Consider the following 27,401-nt stretch of genomic DNA (forward strand, 5'->3'; position numbering starts at 1 on the left):
GTTTATGTAGTTTAGGTAATTGCACTGAAAATGGGATGACCAGACAGGTGATTTTTTTTTTTCTTCATGATTTTTGATTCTGTATCTTTGCCTGGCCCCAAAAGTAGGCTGTATTTTCTTTCCCTCTTGTGGTAAATGCCTTTCAGCATATTAATTGTTGAATTTCTAATAGAATTTTAAGAGCCAACATCAGCGAATCTCAACATCTAGATGTGATTTTGTTTCCAAGCTAATACTTTGGCTTCTTGCTTTGAGTTCTGACGTTTGTGCTAGAGTAGTGCTTTGTAGCAATATCCTTCTATCTGTACCTCTAGGCTATATCCTTTTTACAGACTACATCTGGGTGATGTTTCTTACACGCATTTTCATTAAAACGAGCATGAAGCCTAATTGGACGACAGCTTGATAGAAAAAAGTTCTAACTTATTTTTCTAATCCCAATACAGGAAATCAGTTAATCGAAGAAAATTGGTTTTGGAATAATGTTATCTTTATTCTTGGTCTCATAATATTGTTACCTGAGGGTCATGTCCAATCTACTCGATCATATTTATGTCTGAGTTGGTGACCAGTGTGAAGTCAACCGAAATTTAGATTTATTGAGCAAATATTTGGGACTCATTCAGTGCAGAGATTATTGGCTTGACAGATTTATAGTGGTAATCTAAACATAGCTAGAGTGATCCTGCAAGTTCCTTTTCTAAACTAAGGTACTATATGCTACCTTTTGTTCAGTTACTGATTTATTTTGACACGAAGTACTCTGCCTTGTACTCTTTTCATAGTAACATTTCAGCATATCTTCCAATCTTAAGATCATCTGGTTCCTAAACAAGAACATGATTATTTCAGTTTTTTTAATCAATTCATCTAACAAACTACATTTCTTAAGATGGCTAATGTTTTATTTGAACACATTTGTGTTAGCTGCCCTTTTAGACATTTGTCTATTTTTTCCCCATCATGAGAAAAAGTCAGTAAATAAGGTTTTCTGAGCATAGTGATTCTGGGAGATTGCTTAGAAGGACTGGCTTGATACTTAAAAAGATGTGGTGCTATAGACTGTATAAAAGAACCTTTTCTCATCTCGTCAAACTAAACCTGACCACTTTATTTAGAGTGGAGCTGACTTTGTCCCTGTTAAGCGGTTCTTTTTACCTTTTTAAGGTGTTGATAGTTGTACCCAATTGCAGTTTCTACAGGTTGCACGCTGAGTAGAAAAGCCATTAGAGGGAAGCCTGACTGCGTAACTGAAAGGGTTTCAGTGCTCCATGGGTGTGTGAAAGTTTCCAAAACGAACATGATTCATTAGATATACTTGAGGGTAACTAATACAAAAAGAATAAAGTATGATTTTAGCAATAACACAATTCATCAGCAATTTTTATTTTCAGCTTATAAACTCCAAATCTTTTAACTCAGAGACTATATTGTATATAGCATGTGTGCAGATAATTTTTAGCTCTTGTACAATGGGTTTTAAAACACTGTAGAAAGGAGATCACTATATTTGTTTTAGTAGCTTAACTGGTTTATGTTTGCAATAAATCAGAAAACAAATTATTATTATCAGGGAGCTTGGAAGCAGTAGCAATTTGAATATAAATGTCTTTTATTTTGCTATTCTGCTTCACTATGTTGCATTACAGAATAATGGAATATATTGAATAAATTTGTTTCCTTAATTAATATGTCTTCAGTTTCTTTCCTTCTCAGGCATGGATTTGTTTTTTAAAGCATACATACACTCTTCAAAACAAACTGACTTGTTTTATGTAAGTGATGAAAATTCAAACCCCTTCCTCTACTTAAAACACAGGGTTTGAACCATTTCTGAACCTTTTGGTTGGAGTTGGTTGGAGTTGGAGAAAAGGTGAATGTTTGCAGAAGAATGGCCCTATCTTTTCAGTGAAAAGATATTCCTACATCAAGAAATTTTTTTAATAATAAAAAAAAACCCACAAGGAAAATCTTTAATTATTCTGGTCCCCTGAGATTGACTATTAAAGCAGTAGAATACCCTCTTTCTGTAGAAAAATTCTGATTAAAGATATGCTATATTAATCTCAAGATATATGCATGCACTGAAGATTCAAAAGTCTAACTTTTGTTTTATTTTTAATTTTAATGCTACTTCATTATGCATTATGTAATACTGTAAGAGCTAATAGTTACAAAAATTACATCATTGAGAGAGGTTTGCTATAATGGAATGGGACATCTTTAACATGTTTTCATGCTAAAGAAAATGTTTATTATAACAAAAAATATTTTCTAGATTTCAGACTTTTACAATATTTTGAATTTTGAAGATGATTTTCTGAGTCTTTACATGGCAATTTTTTCTTCTTTTTTAAATTTTGCATAGAAATATAAATATGTTATGTCAGATATTCTGTTCCTTAAACAGTCCACATGGACTAGGAAAAGGAGATCCCAAGATCCCTTTTATTTCCCCAAGCTTTGGAATTCTCAATGATTGTTGTTAAAATTTTCTTCTCTTAAAATATGGAACAAGGTGGAACCCCCATATATGATAATTCAACATAGCTTTTGTACTTTTATACACCGTGTCTGCTGGTTTGAGCACATCACTGAATGCCAGGGAGAGATTCCTTTAAAGAGATTCCTAATGTCATGCTGCAGCTCAGTAGCTTCTCAGTTGTGTCAGTGAAACTCTTTATGGGGCAATTCTGTAAACTTTGCATTGAAATAATCTGGCATGCTTAAAAAACCGTCTTCTCTCTAAATGCTCATACATTTTTCTTTAATTTGTTTTTTAAGCTCGGATCATTCAGAAACCTGATTCATAGTGCAACTCCACAAAAAAACTTTCATTGACACAAGTGACAGGTAAAGGACTGCAGCACAACGGTGGTGATGTCTTAAACCAGCTGTGTTGCCAGTGTTCCTGTTATCAGCCTTTATAGTGACTTAATTTCTAGGTATGTTGTAACTTTAATGCTTATATTTCTCCATGTATGACAAGGAAATGTCCACTTCAGATAGGTTTATGTATTTATATACCAAACTACTTCTAGATATGAGGGTTAGAGGCAGTATATAAAATTTGTGTAGTTGTTCTTACCATTCATTTATAATACTAGTGATTAATATGGAATTTATCATTGTAACATTTAATGCCTTACAAATACCTTTTAAGATAAAAAAAAAAAATGGCATTTGGCATTAGAGAATCGACTTTTTTTATTAAAAATGGTTTCACACGTGCTTAAAATAATTCCCTGACTTGTAATGTGTGTTGGTCCCTGTGATGCAAGTAGGTACAGAAGTACTCTTTTTTTACTTGCTATGTTCAGTTCAATCAAAATCATGTCAGGAGTCCAGTACTTAAGGGGATGTGTTTCCTGTCCTCCAGCCCTGAAAGTCATTCACTCTTCTGCAATGGCAATACTGAGGTTGTATAGATCAAATTATACTTGATGAGTTCCTATCTAGCGTATCACCACCACCACCTGGAAGCAGTCTCTGCCAGCTTCTGAGGTGGTAAGGTTTGCTGGATCAAGTACCTTATGTCTGATAAAAAGAAGATTTAAGCCAGCAGGTAGGTCAGGTATGAGGTAGGCTGTTTGAAACGAAGGAATGTGACAGTAAAAAGGGCAAGTGGTGGTTGACTTCTGTGTATATTGGAGATAGTGGTAGACCATTATATGAAAGTAAGAAACAATATGGGAGGGATCACTTTCCTGTGACTGAGGATAAAGTTACTCCATGAAAATACTATTAATTTTGTCATTGACTTCTAATAGAATTTCAGTGTAGTTTTTGAGTCTATCTGTGCAATGCAACAGTCTGTTTTTACTGGGAAAGCATAAATTTGCTGCTGCATTCATCTTTGCCTCAATTGGCAGTTAACAGCCTTCACCTAATTTGAAGTTAGGTGAATTAGACACCATTTTCAAGGAACACAAACCTTCATGCATTCTTTTATCTTTAGTGAAAGTTCATATTATTTACATTTTAAGTAGCAACAATGACGAAGAATGAACAGAGCAGTTTTATTACCTGCTCGTAATGGAGGGTGTTGTCTAGAAGAGGATGTGTTTTAGCTAGGACATATCTTTTTGCAATAAGAAGGTTCCCCGCTTGTCTTTGAGGTCTTCTGGTAATATTTGATTACTGTGGTAGAACATATTGTTGAATTGTCCAATAGACTTATTTCCTATGCTATAGAATTTATTGCCCTATAAAAGATGATTTTGTACTTACTTTGATGGGTTCAGCAGATCTGACTTTAATTCCCATTATCATTGCAAGCTCCACGTGTAATCACGGTGAATTTATTTGCGCCTCATTCCCTATTTTATAAATAGGGGATAAAGGACCATACCACATCAAGAAAGGGAAGTATAGTTAGTATGGAAACGAATATCATGGGAACACATGGAGAATTTAATTACTACTGTAATCTGCTACGTCAGAATTTGGCAAAGTTGTCGTGCTGCAGGAAGTATATATATTACATTTTTCTTTAGTGCCCATGGCTTTCTGGGAATCGAGATAGTCAGTCCTAACACATTGTGTGTCAAAACATACTAAGAAAGCAGAAACAAAGTGTTCCAGTTCAACAATATGTCATTATTTATAGATACCTTGTTCTAAGTGGAAAAGTCTTTTACTATTGCTGCTGGGTTTTTGTTTATGCAGCTAGATATGTGAAATGATCATAATCATTTGTCAGGGTTTGTGCATGCAGTTTATTTACAAAACAGCAGTAGAGCAAATTCGATATGCACAGGAAGCACATTTGAGCAAGTACTTGTTAATTTGCACTGTTAGACCTCCACGTAGGACCTCAGTGTGTGTCACAGGAATTGGCCATGCTATTGCCATTATAGTACAAAGGCCAATGAGGTACTAAATTATCTAATGTGAAGGTGAGGAAAACCCAAGCTACTCTAAGCTTCCTCCCCTCCTTGCAACTCGTGCAGAAAAATGAGGGATTAGATGTGACTTTTTTTGGGGTGCATAGAAAATAAGTTTTCTAAACTTAGAGCAATATGCATGAAATACAGAGAGACAGAGCTTGCAAGATCTGTTCATTTTACTAACACACTATCAATCATCACATGCTCCTCTCTCTACTAAGCAAATAAGAGCATCAGAAGTACAACTGGGTTATGACAAGCAGTTCAACAGTACAGCTGGTGTAGCATTTTAATAATAGGAATATTTTTTCCTTGCTTCCTTAGAAATATTCTGCAGTTGTTTCTCAGAGGTCACGCTCCTTAAATTTATGCTTGTTCCGCAGAGTTTTAGACTGATGAATGCTAAAAACTTCTGGAACAAAACAACAGAACACCTTTTCTAAAGACTAACTCCATTTGGTGTCCTCATTTTTTTTTTTCTTAAATACCTTGACTTAATATTTAACTACTGAAGTGGACCAATTATATGATCTCACTTGTATGTCTTTACTTAATCAAATCCCTAGTGACTTAAATCACTGAAAAGGATTATTATTCTCTCTTACAAGGAAGGTAAATTTAATTAAAGTGTCAGTATTACCTAATACAATTATTTGTTCCAGAGTATAAGAGAGATTATTTCAGACAGCTTAAAAAGCAAACAACACTTGGAAGTTACTGTGACTAAACTGATCCACTGTTTAAGGTTGCTGCAGAAAATTGTAAATATTGGCCTCAAATCTATCTCCTTCTGTGAATCCATGGCTCATAAAAGTAGTAAGGGAGTTTTGTTTGCATTTGAAGACCATTGTAATTATTAACAATGTAATAAATCAGATTAACATTAGTTACCTAATGCATAGATCATAACTCATATTGTTCTGCTACTCCAAATATTATTATTCTGAATTTCCAAGTCGTAACTGATGGCTGTGCAGGTAAGAATACAGGATAAATGCTGCAATTTCTGGAAATATTGTGATGTTCACTTGGTTTTGTAAAGTCTTAGATTTCTGGAATTTTTAATGATATGTATCTGAATCTGAACGCAAATGCACTTTCTGTCTCCCTTCCCTGCTTCTCCCTCTGCCTTTTTATTTTAATTAAATGAGTAGGTATTCCTATCCAGGTCCAAAAATTGTAATCCATATAGTAAAAAGAGGAAGGCCTACACCCCTATTATAGGTGGCATGGACCCCTGTGCAAGAGGGATGTGATTTCATGGAGTAACTGAGAGCCTGCCTAAATCTATACCCAAATTTAGAATTCAGATGCTAAAAGTCGGATTGTGTGAATCTCTGATGTGTTTCCTTTTTGTGGAAAATATCATAACTTCATCTTTCTGGCTAGCTTTCACACATTATACATGATTCCAGAAAGTTTAAAAAATTTTATAACAGTTATGTATGTGAATAACTTTCAGATTATTTCTTTCTATCATATTTGTCTCAATAGCTAAGAAATCTTTCCAGCTTGGATCTACGTCATATCACAGAACTGGATAATGAAACCGTGATGGAAATAGTAAAGAGATGCAAAAACCTTAATTCCCTCAATCTGTGTCTGAACTGGATCATTAATGACAGGTAACTTCATTATAGCCTCTAAGACTGGTAAAAAGCAAATTTAATCCATTGTATTAGTTGAGAATAATTCCTCGGCTTTGGCGGGGGGTGGTGGGTGGAGATCAGTAAAAGTAAGCAACTGTTTTCTGAGTGGTTCTTCTTGCTTGCTTTGGGTAAATCATCCAGACAGATTTTTCTGTATGTTTCTGCAGTGGAGAGAAATTTACTTATAACTGGATGACAGCACTAATCTGGTGTTTTGCTATAGATTATACGAGAATGTGCTCTTTATTTGTGATTGAAATGTACAATTGCTATTCAGAGTTCTTCAGTAGGCGGCAAGCATTTGAACAGACTTATATGCTACAAATAACGAGGCCTATTTGACTACACGAGAAAATAAACTGCCTGTGGGTTAAGTAGTGGATTTCATGTTTGTTTAGAAAGCAAGACGTCCTTCATCTTTCAGCAAATAAAGCAGAGTGAGACTTAAGGAATAACTGAGGTATTAACTTAAGCTTTTCCTTCTGACCAGTACTACTCCTCTCCTGCTGTATTTCCTCCTTTGATTGGCTAATTTATTTTAAGATTAAGTAGATACACGTGGAAGATGCATAGTTATGTTGCAGATAGGATGAAAAACAATAAGAAAAATACAGAGAATTTCAAAAGTGGAAGTTTCCTTTTAAATTGAGAAAATTGATCAATACCACTACCTTAAGATAAACAGGAAAAAACTTTCTAAATGACTTCTAACACAGTGGTTACTAATAATTATAGCAGGTATTTTAAATAAAACCAACATATTACTTAAAGGTGTTCTAACTAATGTTTCGTGCTAATCAGAAAGATATGTTTTAGAAATTATATTTCTTCCCCATGTCTACAGATTATTTCTAGCACACTCTCTTACAAGATTTTCTAAAATCTTTAAAAATGTACTAAAGTATAAATGAGCTTAGACTTTAGTAAAAATACTGAAATATAAATGTATTAAATGGAAAGGAAGTATCATCAAGCTCTTACTATATCCCTTTTTAACCTTTACGACTGTCTTTTATCTTTGTGGATTTAGGTCAGAGCCATATTATAACGTCAGTGGTTTTGAAAGCATTTAATTGCATTAGTTCTTTCTGTCTATAGGGGCTTATTTGCATATGCAGAATAAGGCTACTGTAATGGAAAATTTTAGCATGATTCAGAAAAAATGCTAAGAAAAAGTTGTAAATTTTAAAAGGCAGGAGCTTTTCAGGCTTTAATTGAAGTAATTTAAAATAGTATACTTTTCTGCATGCGTACTTTGAGTAAGACAGTCTACTTAGTGTCATCCAAACTGATCCTTGGCAAACTGTTCTTGAAATTACTATTTAATTGGAATGGGAAATGTATGTTTTTAATTGTATGCCTATAACTATAATACTTCATTATCAAGTCTAATTACAATTTTGAGACTTAACAAGAGAAGGAAACCTTTGTCAGCAGTGATAGGAAACCTGCTATTGTGTTCAAACTTTGCAGATGGTTGATTTCTTTTGTCTCTGTAGTTATTTCCGCCCCCCGCCCTTTTTTTAATTTTTTTTTTTCTGATCATACTTGTCTGTACTTTGTCAACATGTGACTGATTATTGAAATGCACCTACAAAGGACTATTTAAATTAGCTTCTGGATAAAAACAAACAAACAAAAAAAGACTTTGGAAAATAATTATTACTCTATTTAAATCTTATTCATAGACATTGTCATTTGGCAACTCAAGTATTTTTCCTGTTTCACAAGTGAGATGAAGTTCCAAATACTGGCCTTACAGTATGATGCTTCTCCTCCTCCTCCTCCTCCTCCTCCTCCTCCTCCTCCTCCTCCTCCTCCCCCATTTCAACAGCAAATTTTAAAAGGCTGAAAACTAAACAATAGGAATGTGGATTTCTGTTAATCAAACACAAGCACTGGACTTCAATCAGCTTGGCACCAATTCAGCATAGTATTATGATCATACTCACTTTGAGGAGAAGAGCGATCCTTTGGGAATCCACAGGGCTACTCAGGTGCTTAATAAAGAAATTCAGCTGCCTTAGTAAATTGATGACTAAATCGTTCATTAATGATTTAAGGCAAAATGAACTTTATCTGTTTGGGTTTTGTTTGATGCCAAGCAATGGCTCTCAGAGGGGATGCTTTTCTGCATCTCATTGCCTCTGAGTGAACCTTTTGTTCATCATTGTTTCTACCACATGCAAGATAGTGCCAATGTAAGATCTACCTGACTCACGGTAATAAGAAATAAAATTAGGTTAGTTTCCCGCTTTTTTCTCCCACACTTTGGCAAGTCTGCTTACTTATGAGCTCCATTTAGATAGGGATTGTATCCCAGAATTTTACAAAACTAACAAGTCACTTTGCTTTCTAGAATGTCTCATTTCTTTTGCCTTTAAAGTCTTGGAAAACTGTGTTTTCTTCCATCCTTTTGCTGCAGAATCCAGATGGAAGGAAAACTAGCAACTGTTTCATTTCTTAAAAAAAATTTGAGTAGTTTAAAGGTGCATCTATGAGTTATCTGCTAAGGGTAGTAGAGTATTGGTAGGTTTTATGATAGAAGTAAATCACAGTTTTTAAAACTGTACTGTAGATTTCTTTATTGTTTCCAGAAATTCATAAAAATTCTTTCCACAAGCAAGGCTGTGGCCTCAGAACATTTGCAGTGCTCTCTTGCTTTTGACTTAGTGTTATATCAAATGCTGTGACCATTACATTTCTTGCTAAGTAACTGAAAAGAATTGCAGCTTTCAGAGTGCAAGACCTCTGTGTGGCAAATACTTACTAAGATTATGGTGCTGGGACTCCTTCACACATGCAAGAACTATTATTTTTCCTGTTTTGATTAAAGCTATTTTGTTTTAAAAAGTATGTGTCTGCAAGGCATACATAGAACAGTAAAAATTAATTTCTTTTTACTTAAGGCAAAAATATGTTCACTTGAGATAGTCTTGAAATTTGTTTTAACAACATATACAAAAAATGTCTCTTATAGTGACTTGTAAAACAGCCTCTTAAAAGTTGAGAGTTAAAGAAGATCTCAAAAGGACCTATTAGAAAAATCTAATTTTATGATTCCTTCTGTAAGTTTTACAACTCACTCAAAAGCTTCACCTAGTATTTATCATGTTGGTTTAATATATTGTAGAAAAATTCCTACTACTTGTTTCAAATACGAGCAAAATAAAACTTGCAAATTCTATTAGTATGTGTCATAGATTACCTCAGGTCTTTGCATTTGGACAGGAGTAAATGTTGGCTCTTTGTACATGGTGACATGAATAATATATGCTGAGATTTGATTTAAATATTCATTCCGCCTTAATGTTGTCATAATGACTGTTGCATTTGTTCTATCAAATTTCAATTGATGCAATAAAAATGGTGATGCCTAGAAATAAAGCTCCTGGCAGATTCAGGGAAATGCAGCATGATGGGCTGGCAAGAGTTTTCTGTGCGATTTTTCTGAAAAGTTTGGGGAACATCTGCAATGCATTGTATCTGTATGCATTGTATGGTCAAGGAGCAAGCAGCAATTAATCTACCATTCTGTCATGAATCTTATCACTGCAGCCTTGGAGTTACAATTCATTTCTACTTCCATATTACTAATTCACCTAGAGACAGACACTTAAAAGCTACAAAATCTTTAAGAGTATTTCTGCCTACTTAAGTCATCTTTCTAAATAAAACACATCCTTTGTAGTATTTGTACTGAATGTTTGTCAGCCTCTGATGTATCTGTGTTTCTTGTAATAAACATCAGGGAGCAGAGCACAGTGCAGCTTTTTTTTAACCATTAAGGTAAGGAATTTTATCCTGAGCTATACTGAGGCATTTTGGTGCCTGTAGCACTGCAAATCATCCAGTATAAGGGTCTGCTTGCATAACAAAATTAATTATAGATTTTTCCAGTCACAATACAATAGTTTCTTAGCCATTCAAGAACATTGTCTGGTCCTTCCTCTGTGGATGGCGGCAAGTATTATTGTCATAATATCTCAGGAGAGCTATGTAGATGGTAATTTGTCATGCCCTTGTTGTAGGTGACTTGTTAGCAGGTGCTGAGATTTGCAGCGCATCTGGACGTTATTGAGAGTAAGCTGCAGCTGTGGTTCTGGAGGCAGGTATACAGTGTCTGCATCGCAGATGTACAGTATCATGCATAGTAAAACAGCAAGTAACATTGGTTGAGGAACTTGTAGTCCTATTGATTACTGCCATCAGGCCTCGTCGTGATGTGGTGGAAGATGAGCATCTGGGCGTCTTGCAGGTACATCCTTAAGTACAGGTGGGAAACCTGAATTTGGACTAATTTTACAATCTCTGAGAAAAGTACTGCCCTCCCTTGGTGCTTTCATCAAATGTCGCTGTAGATAAAACAGAGTAAATGTTATAAGGGGACAGCCTGTGCATACTGTAATGGTTAGGACTTATCAGTGAGCTTTCTGGCTGTAGTCCAAGGTGAAGGAACTGGGAAATACAGACTTTTGGACAAGATTAGCAGTCAGGATTTTAAGACATGGAAGAAGTTCAGTGGGAACATGGTAAATGGTTGGAAGCCAGGCCATAATCCTGAAAACTAAAATGTTTGTGCAGCAAAGTAGTCAGGAGAAAGGAGCCTTTTCTCTTTTGAGTCTCCCTCTGCTTTCTTTTGCTCGGTCTGTAATGCAGACTAATTTTCACAGGATTGAGTATAGTGAGTATAATATTTGTTGGCATAGAGCATATGGAGATTTCCACACTGTTACTTAGAAGAGTAAATTATTAACATGGCTTTCCATATGGTAGAGAAGCATTTAAAAAAATTTTTTGTCAGCTGCTGATGTGACTTCATTTGAACCCATGTAAACAACTTTGGGAGCACCTGGTCTGATCTGGATTTGCTGTGGGTAGAGAGTACAACGCTAAAGGTGGTCTCAGCAAGTGATTAGCTCACTGTGTTGAGTCCCAAAGGTGCCGGTGTATATGGATCCCCCAGTGCTTCGTTATCAGAAGAGAGCACCAAAAACAGTAGCCTAATAAACCACAGAATTAGTGAATGGCTGAAATATTTTCAGTTAAGGAAAATAGTATATTAAGGTGAATCTTTGTCTTCTTGAAAGTGTAAATCTTTACATATTGATGTGGAAATTGCATTTTAAAAGTATATTTATTAAAATAAACATAATGTAATTATCAATTTGGCTATGTTTTTGCACAAGAAAAAAAATTGTAGTTTTTCTGTGCCAACTATAGGTGCTAATGTTGCGTGTTGGTATTCATCACCTTTAATCTAACTGAAATGGAAATGTGCTTCAGGAACACTGATACTTACTCCTGTCACTTTGTATAACTTGGACCTGGGGATACAGTAAAGCCCTCCAGAAGAATAACTGTACTTGTATTATATGACATCTGTCATGAATTACTGTAGGAGAATGCTAGCATTTCTTAATTCTGATTTCATTTCCTCCTTTCAGTGTTATCTAAAAGATCATCTCCTTTGAGTCCTCTTGCATTTTTATATCTGCATACTTGTTGGATGTTTACAGACAACTACATCAAAAAGTTAAACTCCATAAAAAAAGTTTCATAATGTACCACCAGTGAATATTATTTTTAAAATTATTTCTCTTTTGAATATCATATTCTAATTAAATTTGTAAGAAAATTTGCTTTACCTTACATAGGTTTTTTTGTGAAATGAGTTGGAGGTGGAGTCTCAGATGTTTCAAATTTTAAAATATAGCATTGAAGTTGGACAAAGAAAGATAGCATACTTTAGTGAATTTCCTACTTTAAATTATGGGGCTATTTGTTCTAGAGATTATGAAAAAAATATATATGGAAAAACAATTCTTTGTGAGTAGTGTAGAAATTGCGTTAATTTAGGATCAGAGGTAAATAAGCAGATAAAAAGGGTCTAATCTTAAAGCAGAATCAGCGTGACTCCTTACCATTGATATCAAAGGGCATAAATTGGATCCTTTATTATTATTATTATTATTATTATTATTATTATTATTTTTAAGACCTCAGTTTAAAAAGTAGGTTGTCAGTTATACTCTGGGATGTGAAGTCACACAGGCAGGAAGGGTCTTTCGAGAACTCCTTGCTCAGAAACATGGAAATTGTATATTAAGAAGTTTTTAATCTTGAAATAACTGAAAACTTTCAAAACAAATACTAAATTTTCAATCTAAAGATTAGATGGAAAATACACAAATGTGCCATTAAAATCAAATGCTTTTCACTATTGCATTCTACTTATTATACTGTATTTATAATAGAGATAATGCTAATTAATAATTTAATAAGACTAATAATCTTTTTAGTGTCATATTTTGTGTGGACAAAGATGTTAACATTTACAAAATAAATTTTTAAGGTAATTTCCTTTCACATGCTATGTACAGCCAGTACTGCTGTAGACCTTGAGAACAGATGTTTATTTGATTGGAAAGTATTTACAATAACTAATAGTAACTTGTTATTTTAAAATTATTGAATTTAAATTTTGAGTAAAATGTTATTTCATTTATTTATTTCAACAGAAAAATCCTTTTCTTTTTTTAATTCTGGCAAGTAGTCTTTTAGCATTTTCATGCTTCGATAACAACTGCAAAATATGATGGACATGCACCATATTATATCTTAATATTTTCTTCCCATTCCTGCACTGTTAGCCCGACTGTGTGTTCACAATGCTGCAATAAAATAAAAAAAGATTCTATCAAATCTCTGTCAATTTGACTGTTCTGGAACCAGCTGGAAGCAACATTCTGGAAACGCAAATTAAGATATTCTGGCTGGTTTAGAGTTGCACTGTAGAGGCCACTAGACTTTTCGTTTTAATCTCAGTTTGGCAACACAGTAGGGTACTGAGGAAACCTCTTTTACCCTTTTCTTGATGCTGGTGCCTTGATACATCTTTATGGAAGCAATAGCCCAAGAAATCAGAGAAGGTTCTGTGGAATTTAGTATTATTACTTTTACCGAGCATTTAATCTGAACGGATGAAGGGGAAAATATTGTCACAGTAGGAAAAAAAAAAACATTTGGGAAAGAAATATTTTTTGTGTATTGAGTCAGTAAAGGCAGTGGAATGCAATACTAGTTACTGTCCTTAAAATATCACTTTAATACTTTATTCTATTAGGTGTAATAGGAGAAGAAATATTGACTATCTAGCATTTTTCATTTTCCTAATGTGTATAATCTGATAAAATAGGAAAGAGTTGCATTTAATCCAAATAGTGTTGGAACACATTTTTCCTTAACAATTATTATAGTTTATATTTTTAAATACATTCAGTAATGCTATGACTTTGTGATAAATATTATTCATTAAAATAATGGTTAAGTAAAGTGAGTTTATTATAGTATGGGGTAGGTTAGCAGCATCGTGACTTAGGGAAATCAGAAAACTCTGAAGTGGAACCATGGAAATATTTGCCAGGAATACATATACATATTGAAGTAAAAGTTGTCTTTCATTCGTATTATTGCTTTTTCTGCTAATTGTTTGGGATGCTTTTGACAGATGACAGTAAAGAATGTGTTTTCTTATAATCCCTGTCTTCTGTTATCACCTCAGTTCAGTTGTTTTATAACAACGCTCACTTGAATTATATCCAAAAGGGTTGACTTCTAGGATTTTTTCAATACTGATAAAGCCTGATACAACTCTACTAATAAATTTGTTTATGGTAATATCTTTGACCCAAATTTATGGAGAACTAAAAAGCAACAGTGTTGCATCTGATGAGCTGTCTCTACTATTTATATTCTGCCATAAATAAATGCAGTTTTATGCTATTCATTTCACAACTATTTACAGGTTGTAGGGGGTCAAGTTATTTTCCTAATCAATTAAAATATGAAGTTGCGTGATTCTTTTTACTGTGATTATCCAAGTAGACATCCTGTGGTATTACATCACAACACTAAGGTAACATTTATGCCAAAATATTTCCATTGGTAGACTTGGGAGTTGTCACTCATTCATTATTTCAACAAATTAATATCATGTTTTAGTTTTTGCCCACATTGTGCAATACTGTGTAAGAATGGCATCTTACCATGCTCAGTAATGCAGAATAAAATTCCTGCAGAAGCTTGCAGTGACCATATTAGCATGCCATTCTGCATCTCTTTGCTTTAAATGATGTGTTACTTTTCAGTCCAGTCTCCAATTGGCTTGAAAAAGTGTAGGGGCACGGTCCACATCACAACTGTCTCGGAAATCGCAACGCTTATGAGAATTAGTACTCCTTTCAGCTTCTAGTAATAAGCCCTGAACCCATTTTAAAAATGCTTCTGAGAACAATTCATTTGGCATTGGTATCAAATGATTTTTATCCAAACATTTGATTGAAACAGATCATTCTCATACTGTCTGCGAAGCATAACCAAAGATAAAAATCACAATTCATTTCCTATGGTTAAGCAAAACTGTCTATTTAATAAGTCTGTAGCCTGTTAATTCTACTTCTGCCTATCACTGGTATTAAAATAAATGGCTTTTTTGGAATCATTTGCGGGTGGGAGCGGATGTTATCAGGAACAGTAAGATTTCCAAGATGATATGGTTTGCCACCATATTATCTTTCTTTATGTGCTTGAAGTGGGGAAAACAGTCCACTGTTGTCAAACAGCTGAAATGTATGATAAATGAAGCTCTGTAAATAGTGAAAATATGAGGAAGGTGATTAAGTCTGACAATTCTCATGTAGGAAACTTGAGATGATAAATATCCTCTGTGATTAGTTATTAATTTAGTGCAAGGGACTTGGCATCAGCCTAAACAATTTTATGAATTGTGGCATAAAAAAAAATTTAGAAGGTAGGTATACACTTGTTAAACGAAAGGAGAAATTGCTTGGATTTGATTGGTGATAATTAAAAATGGCAGACTTGACACAAATGTGGCTTGGTATTTTCTATATGACAGTCCTTACAGAAATTAAGAAAGGGCAATGTTCCCTGAAGGTATGGAAATGACAGCATGTTATAAATTGGAGTCCTTAGTGCATCATGAAAACTGAAAGGCTTTATATATATAATTTCTCTACAAATACAATATTTGCAGTGGTATAACTTGATGTAGTACAGAAGAATTAAAAAAAAAAAAAAAAACCCTCAACTTACTGATGCTCAAAATGAAGATGCAGTCCTTATCACAGTTACAGTTGCATTCTGAGGTTACCATGTATAATTCACCATGCAGTCAGAATAGACAGTATTTGGAAAAAGAGAGAGAAAGTGACGGGTGTCTTAATGGTTTACTGCACTGACTATATTGTTTGGAGTCTGTCAGTATATCTATTATAAATTCTATTTTGAAGGGTGCATAATTCATCTTCTAAATTCCCTTTGGGCAGTTCACTGCTGCATGGATTATAAAGCCAAAATTAAATATTTTGCAATTTTTAACTTTTTTGTAAGTGAACATAGGATCCATGTTATTGGTGGGACATGCCATAATTGAAGCAGGAAATATGTATGATACGTATTTTAATTCTCTTTAACCCTTCAGTCAGTTTAACTCTGATTCCCTTGCTTAGTTTTTTCTTTTATTTTTTGTTAAAACCAAATAAGGATTTTTATGCTGAGTTTTCTATGGTTTGAATTGAACTGATAATGACTAGTTATAAGCGATGGTATTTTTATGTGTTTAGAATGCAAGATTAACCAATGAGCAGTGAATTGTGGAGGATTTGGGGTAAAAGAGATGAGAAATGAATGCATTTCTGAAGGGGTTTAGTTGAGCCCAAGGGAAAGAAGCATGATGAAACCAAGATGAGCTGACAGAATGAATGACTAGGTTGTTCTTCAATTGGCAGTAATAAAGAAATAAGGAATACAAACAGTAGCATAACCAGAGAGTGGTGAGCTGGGGTGATGCCTAGGCAGTGTAGGCAATGAACATCAAATGATGAAGCTAAGAAGAATAAAGGAAGGGTTATGTTGGGCTTGAGTCTGATTTGCTTCTTTGCATAGCCTGTGATCATGATCTGCTGATTTTCTAGATCAGAACCATGCAGGAGTGTTCTGAGACTTCCTTCAGTCCATGCATCTAGTTTTCTATCCCACAGAGGGAGAGAGAAACTGGTATATACCTGTGTCCTGTGCCAGGAGAGAGCTGGGACTCAGCCAGCACGTGCACCTAGTTTTGGGAGGTGCGGAGGATTTCCAGACCTCACAGGTGTGATTCACACAGGGAAGACAAGGAACACCCCATCCACTCATCAACTGTGGTCTGAATTTTGCACTGGCAACCATTTTTATAATTTGAAGAGCATTCTGGTACTAACATTTGCTGTTGGAGTTGGTTTGGTTTTTTAATTGCTCAGCTAAGAACACTGAAGGCTGAATAAGGGAGCTTTACCATGGCAAACACCTTCCTTGCTGGCTGCTGATTTTTCAAGATTTGTCGTGCTACTTTTGGAAAGACCATCATCTTCTGATTCTGGAAAACGTACTGGCAAAGCAGGACCTAAAGAAGGTCCTAAAGGAGTAAAAGATACGCTGATGTGTTTGCTGGTGTTGGTATTGCATACAGTGAAGAATGAGAACATTTGGTTTCTGCTCTTGTTCTTCCCCTCCGCCAATACTACCTCCCCCTACTCTGTCTTATTTCTTGTCTTTCCTTTCCCTCCCTTTTAACTTTTCTGTAGTAAGAGTCTAATTTATCTAGCCAACATCATTTAATAGAATTGCTATGAGCCTGTGACAGTGGGACAGTTAAGAGCAGTGCTGAAAGTTGTGCACGGGGATGGGTTTGCCAGGTCCCAGATAATCCACACTGTTCTGTAGGCTGGTTGCAAACAACCCCTCTGCCCCATGATTTTCTTTCTTTAAAGAAATAGGATTAAGCTCTTACCAACATCAATATCTGATCTTAACTACTTTTGTTTTTTACCAGAAGAGGATAGCTGTTATAGTATTTAATATCCTAAAAGACTGATGAAATACCAGTTTCTTTATAAATTCTCCCTATTTCTCCAGGGACATAACTAAAATACAGATCATACTAGTTTATATTTCAAGTTTTTGTCTGTATCTCAGTGAGCTTGAAATGTAATAATAAAGGGAGAAGCATCTTCTGGAGGAATTATGTATTACCCATAGTATTTCCTAGTTTCCTTCTGAAGTTCCCACAGGTCAGAAGGAAAGAAAGCTACAATGAACTACTAACCTACTTGGAAAGCTATTTAAATTGTGTGGCTAGTTTACAGCTGTGTATGTAGCAAAAGGAAAATAAAGAGATTTTCCTTCTGTTCCCCTTTGGGACAAGATTGTTCACAAATAGAAATGTCAAGTCCTTAATGCATAAATGCTTTAATTCTAGTCCTACAAAATGAAGCAGTGTACTTTTACATGAATGTTCTATAAAAGTCAGCAGATCAACAAGCCGTCCATGATATGTCTTACAGCACACACAAAACTTTGTGCTCGTGAAACATGCCTTACACTTGGCATTTGAGGACAGTGAAATTAAAGTTCTGGTATGTTTTTTGGCATACTATATTTTGATATTTTTTTCAATGTATTTATTTTCAGTTATTTTTCTTTCACACTATATATTTCTTAAAGTTGTGTTTTTGTTTCTTTGTTTTCTTTAATTTCATATGTTTACTGTATGTATACATACGTATATGTGCATATATAGTGTGTGTGCGCATAACAGAGCTCTGAACATTGTGTACTATGCTTTCTGGGTGGGTAATAACAGATTTTTGCACTTGTGTAGGCTTACTAAATGTGTTGAATGAACGCTTCCTAATTTGAGAGTTTAAAAGTAACTACTAAGTAGAATGTACAAGAAAATATTTCTGTCAAGATACCTATTACAAAATGAAATCAGATTTTTCTCTCAGGAGTTTTGTCGGTTTGGACCTGTTCTAGTGGATGCATTTTCCAAGATTGTTTCAATGTAAAATAAGCAAAAATCAGACATGTGAAGGTGCATTTCTCAAAAGCAGAAGTTAAGACTGAATATCCTGCTTATATTTAGATAAGAGTTATATGCAATTTAGTTTCTGAATCTGAGGGACTAAAATTTTTGTTTGCTTCAGGAGCAACATAATGTATCAGTCAATACCATTTCATTGAAGCCATGCTTTCAGATTAAGATTGACCAAGAGATCAGGCATGCTAGATGCATCCTGAGTGCCAAAACCTGAGGCAGGTTGCAAGAAAAAGGCAACTTTTTTTGTTTGTTTGGTTTTTTGATCCTGACTGCTTGATTACTGTGACTGAGAATGTATCTGTTTACATTGTTCAGAGTAAAATGCATGCTTGAAGTATTTACTTACTGGAATCTTTTAAGATAAATTTTACTTGCAAAGCCTAGGTATCGTTCTGTTGTAGAAGTTCCTTTTCCATGCTGACCTTGGCAACTATCTATCAACAAGGCATAACAATAAGCTTGTTAGACTGAACAGTGAATAAAATATTACTAAGAAAGGCCTGTCAGATGGCATTCAAACATTCATGCAGTCTTTTTAGATATTGAAAGTAGTTTCCTACTGTGAATAAAATACTTAAAGCAGAAGGTTTTACCTTCTGAATTTGATAGGTCCATTGTTTATCCTCTACATATGTATTTCACTTGATAGTTTTCAGTTGTAGCTTTTTACTACAAATTTGTATACAGTGCTTCTGATTTTTTTCTTTAGCGAGTCTCTAAATTGAGATTTGTAGACTATTGAGAGAGTGGGGATTTTTTTTTTTTTAAAGAATTTTATATTGGCTGGATACTTTGTTATATTTGCTTTTAAAAAAATACAAAAACCATGAAGACATGAAACTGGTTAAAAATTCAGAAGAATAAAGGTATGTTATGCCTATTCTTGTTCTCTTTACTAGTATGTGACCCAATTCACTAAAAATAATTCAAATAGAATAGTGTGAATCTGTAGTTGCTTAGTCTTTTCATATAAACGTCCAGGTGAATTTGACTTCCGTGTTCTAAATGTTGTATAAAGTGGTTTAAATTGTGCTTTTAGCTAATAATAAAGTAGTATAATTGAGAATTTAAACTTTTTAGAAAGTGTTTCCCTAATCTGTATAGCAAAATGTAGTCACATTTCTACTTTCAGACATATTACTTAAATATTGGCCGGCTTCATTTGGCCAGGAAGGTTTGTGCCATCCTTTACCATGTCAGCAGGGGAAAAATAAGATGTGTGTGCACCAGCTTTCATCCATTAGTTGTCTCTGGCCTGGGAGACTGTGGCAGGAATTTGGAATGATATTAGACTCCCTTGGGGCAGCCAAACAAGAAATAAAGTATATTCTGTGCAACATAGTTGTTCTCAGTATTCTCCATTCGGACTATTTTCCTGCCTGTTTTTGGCTTCTTTCTTGGCAGCAGCAGCGGAAGAATTGCTGATATTTGTCAGAGCTTGTGGCTGACTGTGATGGGCATTCCTGTTTTTGCGTAGTAAGAGTAGCAACTCAGAAATTATAAGATACCTTAAACTCTCAGTTCATAGTTGGATGAAGAAAATCCATTTTATACTAGTACCTTGTAGACTTCTAGGACAAAATAATTTCTTTTAAAAATGTAAGATTCACAATTCAAAAGAGCAGAAATGAAATAAAAATACAAGTGAAAGCTGGTGGGTTGGGTTTTTTTTCCCTTTTGTTTTGTTTTTTTGAGGACTTTACTTTTCCAGGCTAGGGCTGTTTTTCTTGTCTGTTGTATTTAGATACATGTACCTCTTGCAGTATCAATTAATCACTTTCACAAATCGTATTTCTACTCTGCAGCTCAATGAATTACACAGTCTGCATAAATTACATTTGAAAGAGTGAGTATAATATAGAAACATTCTTAATACAGTTCATTAGAAATAACCTCTTATATATTCTCTGATCTCCTCACCTGTAAGGACAAGCACTTACTTTCAGGCATGCTCAGATATAACTATGATTTTGTCTTAAGCATGTGCTCTAAAATAGTAAAAGATATAAATACGAATAGATTTTTGTGTCATTCTTTCTTTAAAAATGTTTGGCTATTCTGTTACTGCATAGCAAGAAGTACTTCACTACTCTGATTTCATTTTCTAAGTAAAATAGTCTTGTTTTGAAAAAAGTTTTATCACAATATCGAAGGTCATTGATCATTAGTGTAGATTTGCTTAAGTTTTTAAAATTCTCGAGGCCAAGTTTTAAAATAAGCATTTCAAAAGAATTGCCAATAGCACATACAGTTGTAGTATGGTTTATATTGTTTTGACTTACTGCTTTCCTATGCAGTATGCATATATCTCTGAGATCTTGACAGTCAATATTGTCAATTATTGGCTGAATAAAGATTGTGGAAGTGTGTCCTGATACACCCTGACCAAAATGATGGTATAAATATATCTATGGATCCACATATCTAATGAATTTTATGAATTAAGCTGAAGCAATGTCAAACTATGATTATTTTTAAAAAGTGGTACAGGAGTTCGAGTTTGAATTTTTGCTGTTATATGCAATTTTTAATGAAAATACTGATCTAATAACATAGAAATTTAAAGATAATTATTTATTTCTAAATCAATTTTTATGGATGGCTTGGTCTCCAACTACTGTTCCAAACATGTCACTCCAATAAGTACGAAACTGTACTATAATGCATAGGAGTATAAAATGTCTACCTTTTGGGAAAAAAAAAGGAATGTGTGATTTTCACATTGTTTTTCATTTTTACTTTGTTGTAACACCTTCTGTTTTATATAATCTCTTCCATAATTTTACATTACAAATGGCACTAAGTGAAGGATAAACTTTGTCAAAAACTTCCTAGACCATTTGCATTTTTTTTATATGTGATGCCAAAAAGCAAGCAGCCAGGATAGAAATAGTAACAGGTGCAGGGTTTTTTTTAATTTTTTTTTTTGTTTTTTTTTCCTCTAGATCTTGCCCTAGTCTCTGGCCCTGTAGTTTACAGGTTTATTCAGATGTTAATGATTGTTTGTTCTTTATTGGCTTCAATCCAGATTCCGTTGTTGACACATCTGACAGTAACGGAATGTATTCTCTAACTTTGCCCCGCGTTCCTCTGAGATTTCTGTTTGTATAGGCATAAATATCATACAGTACTGTTGAGAAAATAGTCTCTTTTTTTAGCCTATATATGTCTTTTGAAAGAGAGATTACTTGTGTGATTATAAAGTGTCATTTAAAATGTAGCTCAACTTTTTTCCTGGTAAATTAGGACTTCTCAAACAAGTAACCGTGCTTTAAGCAAGAATTACAGCTGGAGTTAAACTATGCTGCGTTTGAGATAATTTCATGTTGCCGCGAATGCGTTCTGTGATCTCCAGGTCACAGTGCATAGCTGTGGCTACTTGGTTGGGCCAGAAGAAAATAGCAGCGCTCCTGCAGCTGGGAACAGTTACATGGACTAGAGTTGCACCTTGACGGGAGCTGTGATCACTGGGAAAGAATCGGGATGGTCTGAAGGCTCCTTGGCTGCCCTCAACCCCTCCGCGCAGTGTGGGTAGCGGTGACACTAGCTGATGCTGCTCACTCAATTTCCGCTCTGGGCAATTTTGACTCACTGGTACTTGGCTTTCTCAGGGCGTCTGTCTTCACCGTACTGCTGCTCCCTGCAGATTCACTTAATTGTCCTTTAAAAAATTCGTTCCCTCGCCAACAATCATCTTTTCTAATTTGTTTGCACTCTATGTCTTCCACCCTTTATTTATCTTTATTATCTTTTTTATATTCTCTATTGTTAGCATTTTGAGCCACACCTGTCCCAGTATGGCATTTAACAGTCTCCAACCTGTTGGAAAGAGGTGGCTCAAGCAGTATGCCCTAGCTCTGTGAGGAGCGAGAGGGCGGGCTTGTCTATGCCTTTATCTCTTAGTGAATTTGTCGTTATACAGTGAGAAGCTCTGATTGTAGACCCTGCATGCTACTGTAGGGCAATGGATGAGCAAAACTGGTCTTGTGGTACAGTTCTTGGGTAATTCAGGTGATGATTTTCATCTAATAATTTCCGTAGGCAAGCCCAATTTTTACAGCCCCTGAGTCATAAGACAAGGACTCCGAAAATGAGATTACACCTAAAATGTGTCACTGGATCTCCAATTTCAATTCAGGAAATGATTTTATCACACTTTATACCTTCTTTTTACATAGGTACTTCGAGTATTACTTACGAAGGTAAAATAAAGAGCAGAGCAAAATAAAATTTCCCCTCCTGAGACTGCAAATTGTGCTAGTCACTGTATCAGGAGAGAATGCCATATAATCGCTCTTTCTCGTTTGCATACTGCCGATTGCCTGTCACAACTAGTCTCAGCAAGTGTCTGGAAAATAGTGGCATTAAATAGATACTTGCCTCAAAGTAACTTTCATTATAGCAAAAACTTAGAGCTCTTGCTTCAGGAAATATAAATAGGTAATTCTTTAGGTACCTTGGAGGAGAATCAGCTCTCAGATTCCATTATCTTAAAATCCATTTCTTGTATAGTTTAGGTGAGTAACTCCAGCCATGTTCTCAGTTAAAAAATAACAGTTGAATATCAATACACTTGTAAATCTCTTGAGACAAGAGTGGCACAAAACCCCCTCAATTTTTCGAAACAAAAATTATTTCAACAAATATGTGCAATATTAATTATTATTACAAGATATCTCCAGAATGTGAGACTTAGAGATGTTTTAAACCATTATTTTTACTCTGGTTAAATAGAGATTATCTTTCTGTCATAAACTTTTCATCTTATAATGTAGTATTTTAGTGCTTTCTGAGCTTCAGGAGACCAATTTTTGCACTGAAATGTGAAACATATGTATGCATAGTGTATGTAATTTGTTCTGGAACTTCAAAGTGAGTTTTTGAAGAGAATTTTCTATAGAGACAATATGTTATGAACATAAAGAAGTTTTACTGATAAATATGAAGTGTCAAGACTTTTAAAGTCATGCTTCAAAATCAAATAGTATTTGAGAAATATTAGATTAAGACTCATCATATCATATCATTTTATCTGTTTTATGAATTGAGGCTCAGAAACTTGATATAAATTCCCCAAGCTCATAGCAACATCACCCTTTAAAACAGGATCAAAATCCTAATTATGCTTACGTATTCCACAGGAAAGTCATTTAACTGGTTTTTCCACCTGTAGTTTGCAAGCAGCTGTCTTTATCCACCTCATGAAGTAGTTTCTTCTTAAAAATACAATACTCTGTAATGTCCCATTAACAATCATGACTATTGTTTGATTAAGTGTAGCAGTGAGAGCAGAATATATTATTGTTTTGTCATCTCACTTTTTGGCATCACACAGTAAGTACCTGCAGAGGAGAGGAATGTTTAATGAAAATGAGGAGAACGTTCGAATATAGAATTAGCCAATGTAAAATCGAATTATGAAGAATCTCTAAATCTTCTTAACCTGCACAGGTTATTTAGACAGTGTCTGTATGAAGCCAGATACTTATTTTACTACTTACAAAACAAGAACTGTAAGTTTCAGTGAGCCAAAGGGTATGTGAAAATGTGAATTGCCAAGGAAAAACTCTTGATCATGGTAACATCGAAGGACACCAGTGTTTACTTATGACATGGTAAAGGGTTACTTGAGGGAGTAGATGACGTAGAGTGTTTCAAATGTATTTGTCACTTTTCATTATAATATATGATTTAAAAGAATTTTTTTCATTCTAGCTTTTGCTCATGAGTTAAAGTGTAAAATATTGTTCTGCTTTAGCATCAATGTGAAGAGGTGATTGAGAATCTTTTCCTTTGCTTTTTATTTAATATGTGTGGGAAATGATAGAGGTGGTGATTTGTCTAATTGCTCTACTGTAGTTACAATTATAGAGAAAAGGTCAGTCTAGTTATTGCCAATTAAACTAGGAAAAAAACACATTTATAGCCCTGAAGAACCATTATGTCAGTTTTATGCTGTTCATCAGCATATAACATGTTTTCGAGGATCTATAAATCTTATCTTACTTGGTGTTACAGCAAACTCACTCCATTACAAGCATTTGGTGCTGTAGAGTAGAGATAACCCTAAGCATCATCTGTTAATTGCACATTCTTTCATTGTCTCATGTTTTTCAAGACTAATGTAAAGTAAAACCTGGCTATTGTAATGAGTAGAAATGGATTTGCCAGACTGTGGTTTGACCCTTCTATTTTTACACATTTAACATATGATGAGTGACATTATAAAATCTGTAGCTTGTAGTTTTTCTGCCAAGTTGTGTTAGCAGCAACATCAACAAATGTCTAGGGGTAACTTCTTAAAAATACGAATGCTCTGCTTAAGGTATCCGCCTTGAGCTTTGGGAAAGTTTAATGTCTCCTATGGGTACCACTGTAGGGAATACTACTACTACTACTACTACTACTACTACTACTACTACTACTACTACTACTACTACTACTACTACTATTATTATTATTATTATTATTATTTTTTTTTTTTTTTGTTAAGGGCTCTGGGTACTGTGGTTACGCTAAGTGGTAGGAGACAAGCTGGTGAGAAAAGATGAAAACAGCAAATCAGCCATGTATTCATTCAAATATTGAGTGAAATTCCCACCTTTATGTTTGGCCAGTAGTCTTTTTGTCTTAATTTACTGTCTTCTAGTATGATCGCGTAGTGAGTGTCCTTTTGATGTCTTCCTCCTCTTTTTCACTTTCCTGGTTTGCTCATGGGAAGAGTTAGGTTAATGAGCAAGCGTGCCTTTGTTTTCTTTGTGTCTTTCTCCTTTTTTACCTTTACCAATTCTGCTTCTGCACTTCTCCTTGTCATCTCTAGTGACGCTACCATCTCCATATGGGTCTGGTTGAACACTTGAGCTGTCACTGACTGACGTAGTGAGTTTAGCTCTATGGATGCTTGCTAAATACTCTTTTTCAATATAAACTGAGCTTTCTCTGCTTTGCAGCTTTTTAGGGAGCAGTTATGATTTTTTTCATTGCTTGTTGCTGTGCAGGTTGTGCTTAGCTCAGCCCTCGCAATCTGTCTTCTGGCTGTAAGAGTGCAGGCTAGTATTTTTGAGTATGGAGGACCTTTGCACAGCAATAGGAATAAAGGGAAGTATTGTAATGGGTTCAAGTCCTGTTAAAGCAAAATTTGTCATTAAAAATTGGGACCTTCAAAAAACACTTGAGTCTTCTCCAGCAGTACAAAAATACATTATTGCTGTTGTTTGCCTCTTATGCAAACTTTTAGGAAGACTTTAGCAGCTGGATGCAACAAAAGTGAGGAACAGCATGGCTTCTTGTTAGTAGCTGCAGTAATAAACTTCTGACTTGCACTTGCATTGAGATTATAGGAGAGAGTGGGAACAGTAAAGACCACGAAAACTATATTTTTCCTAGTTATTAAAATATGCAAGAGAATTTGATAAACTTATTTTTACTGGTTAAAGGCAATGGAAGCTTTAGCAGAGCCATATGTGTCATCTCTGAATTTTCGATATAATCATAGAGTAATTTAGGTTTGAGGTCATGTGATCTAACCCCCTGCTCAAAGCAGGTCCAACTTTGAAGTTAAAATTAGTTATTTACTCTTTGGTAAATAACTATCAGAAGAAGTTTATCAAATAGCTATGATAATGTGAGCTCTCTCAATTGGTTTTCTTACTATTGCTCTCAAGATACTTTTGCTTTGCTAGTAATCTTAATGAACTTGGCACGTATTCTTGTGAATCAGTCTGCTCCTTTTCTGACAGAGATTCTGTTCAATTGCTCTTTAGCCACCAAAATATCTCCATTTCATCTAGGCTCATTCATGTTATATATAGCTATGAGGAGGGGTCTGACATGTTTGTTACGTAACTATCTCTGATGCACTATCATTTGATGTTAACAGAACTTAGGAGTATAAATTAATGCAGAATGCAATGTCTACTTCTCTAGAAGTGTGCCTTATTGAAAACACGTGAATATACCTATTTTTTTCTGGATTAGTGATAAAACTGTTCCGTGACTGTAACGGCTTCATCCCTGAACAGAAGCCATCTTTTTTTATTTATGATTTTTCCATGTTTATGGTCAGTGAAGTTATTTAAAAATGTCAAATATACTTGCTGGAAAGGGTCTTGTGCTAGCATGTTGACTGAGAAGACTGAATATTTTTACTCTGAAGTTCCTAAGCATAAAGGCCATTACCTTTTTCTGTTTAGAATGTGTTGAAGTAAGAGTGATAGCTTTTTTTAGGAATGCTGGTAAGTAGCCATTTTTCCTGAAATTTCTGGCTCCTTTTCTTGATTAATATTGATTATGTGAATGAGAAATGCTTTGGTTTTGAGTTCTGTTGAAATTACAATGAGTTTTAATAACAAGTATTTTATTTTAAATTCTACCTTTTTACAATGCTAACAAAGTATTTTGCTCAGCAGCTTGAAATCTTGCATTGACACTTATACATATATGTAAATATATATGTATATAATAACACACGTGCACGCACCCACAACCCACACATACCCACACTTACCTGCAGGTGCACGTGCGTGCACGCAGGGGTGCACACGCCTGCGCAGGCAGGCACACATGCAGGCGAACACAGGTGCGCGCACGTGCACATACGCGTATGCACGTGCACCCTAAAGGGCACATGTACACACAAGGGCGCATGCGTGCACACACCCACATACACATGCGCACACACACACACACACAAGGCTGCAGGTGTGCACAGATATGCGCAGACACACGCAGAAATGCTCATGCCGACACACACAGAGACACATGTAGACACACAAGCACACCTGTCACACACATGAATACATGCAGACATGAGCATGCACTGCACGTGCGCATGCATCGCATGGAGACGCAGACATTCACGCACACGCGCATGCACACATTACACAGACACGCACATGCACACAACATGCATGTGTGCAGATG

At 35.0% G+C, this 27,401-nt stretch overlaps 1 protein-coding gene across 1 annotated transcript in view; it reads left to right on the forward strand.

Annotated features, from left to right (window-relative positions):
* Positions 1-27,401, forward strand: part of LOC112995238 (F-box/LRR-repeat protein 17) — a 303,636-nt gene that overhangs the window by 98,945 nt on the left and 177,290 nt on the right. The window contains exon 6 of the mRNA XM_064501032.1: positions 6,384-6,514. Within this exon, the coding sequence (XP_064357102.1) occupies positions 6,384-6,514 (131 nt within the window). The remainder of the gene's footprint in view (positions 1-6,383; positions 6,515-27,401) is intronic.

The sequence above is a fragment of the Dromaius novaehollandiae genome, chromosome W (genome assembly GCF_036370855.1).
Source record: "Dromaius novaehollandiae isolate bDroNov1 chromosome W, bDroNov1.hap1, whole genome shotgun sequence".
NCBI lineage: Eukaryota > Metazoa > Chordata > Aves > Casuariiformes > Dromaiidae > Dromaius > Dromaius novaehollandiae.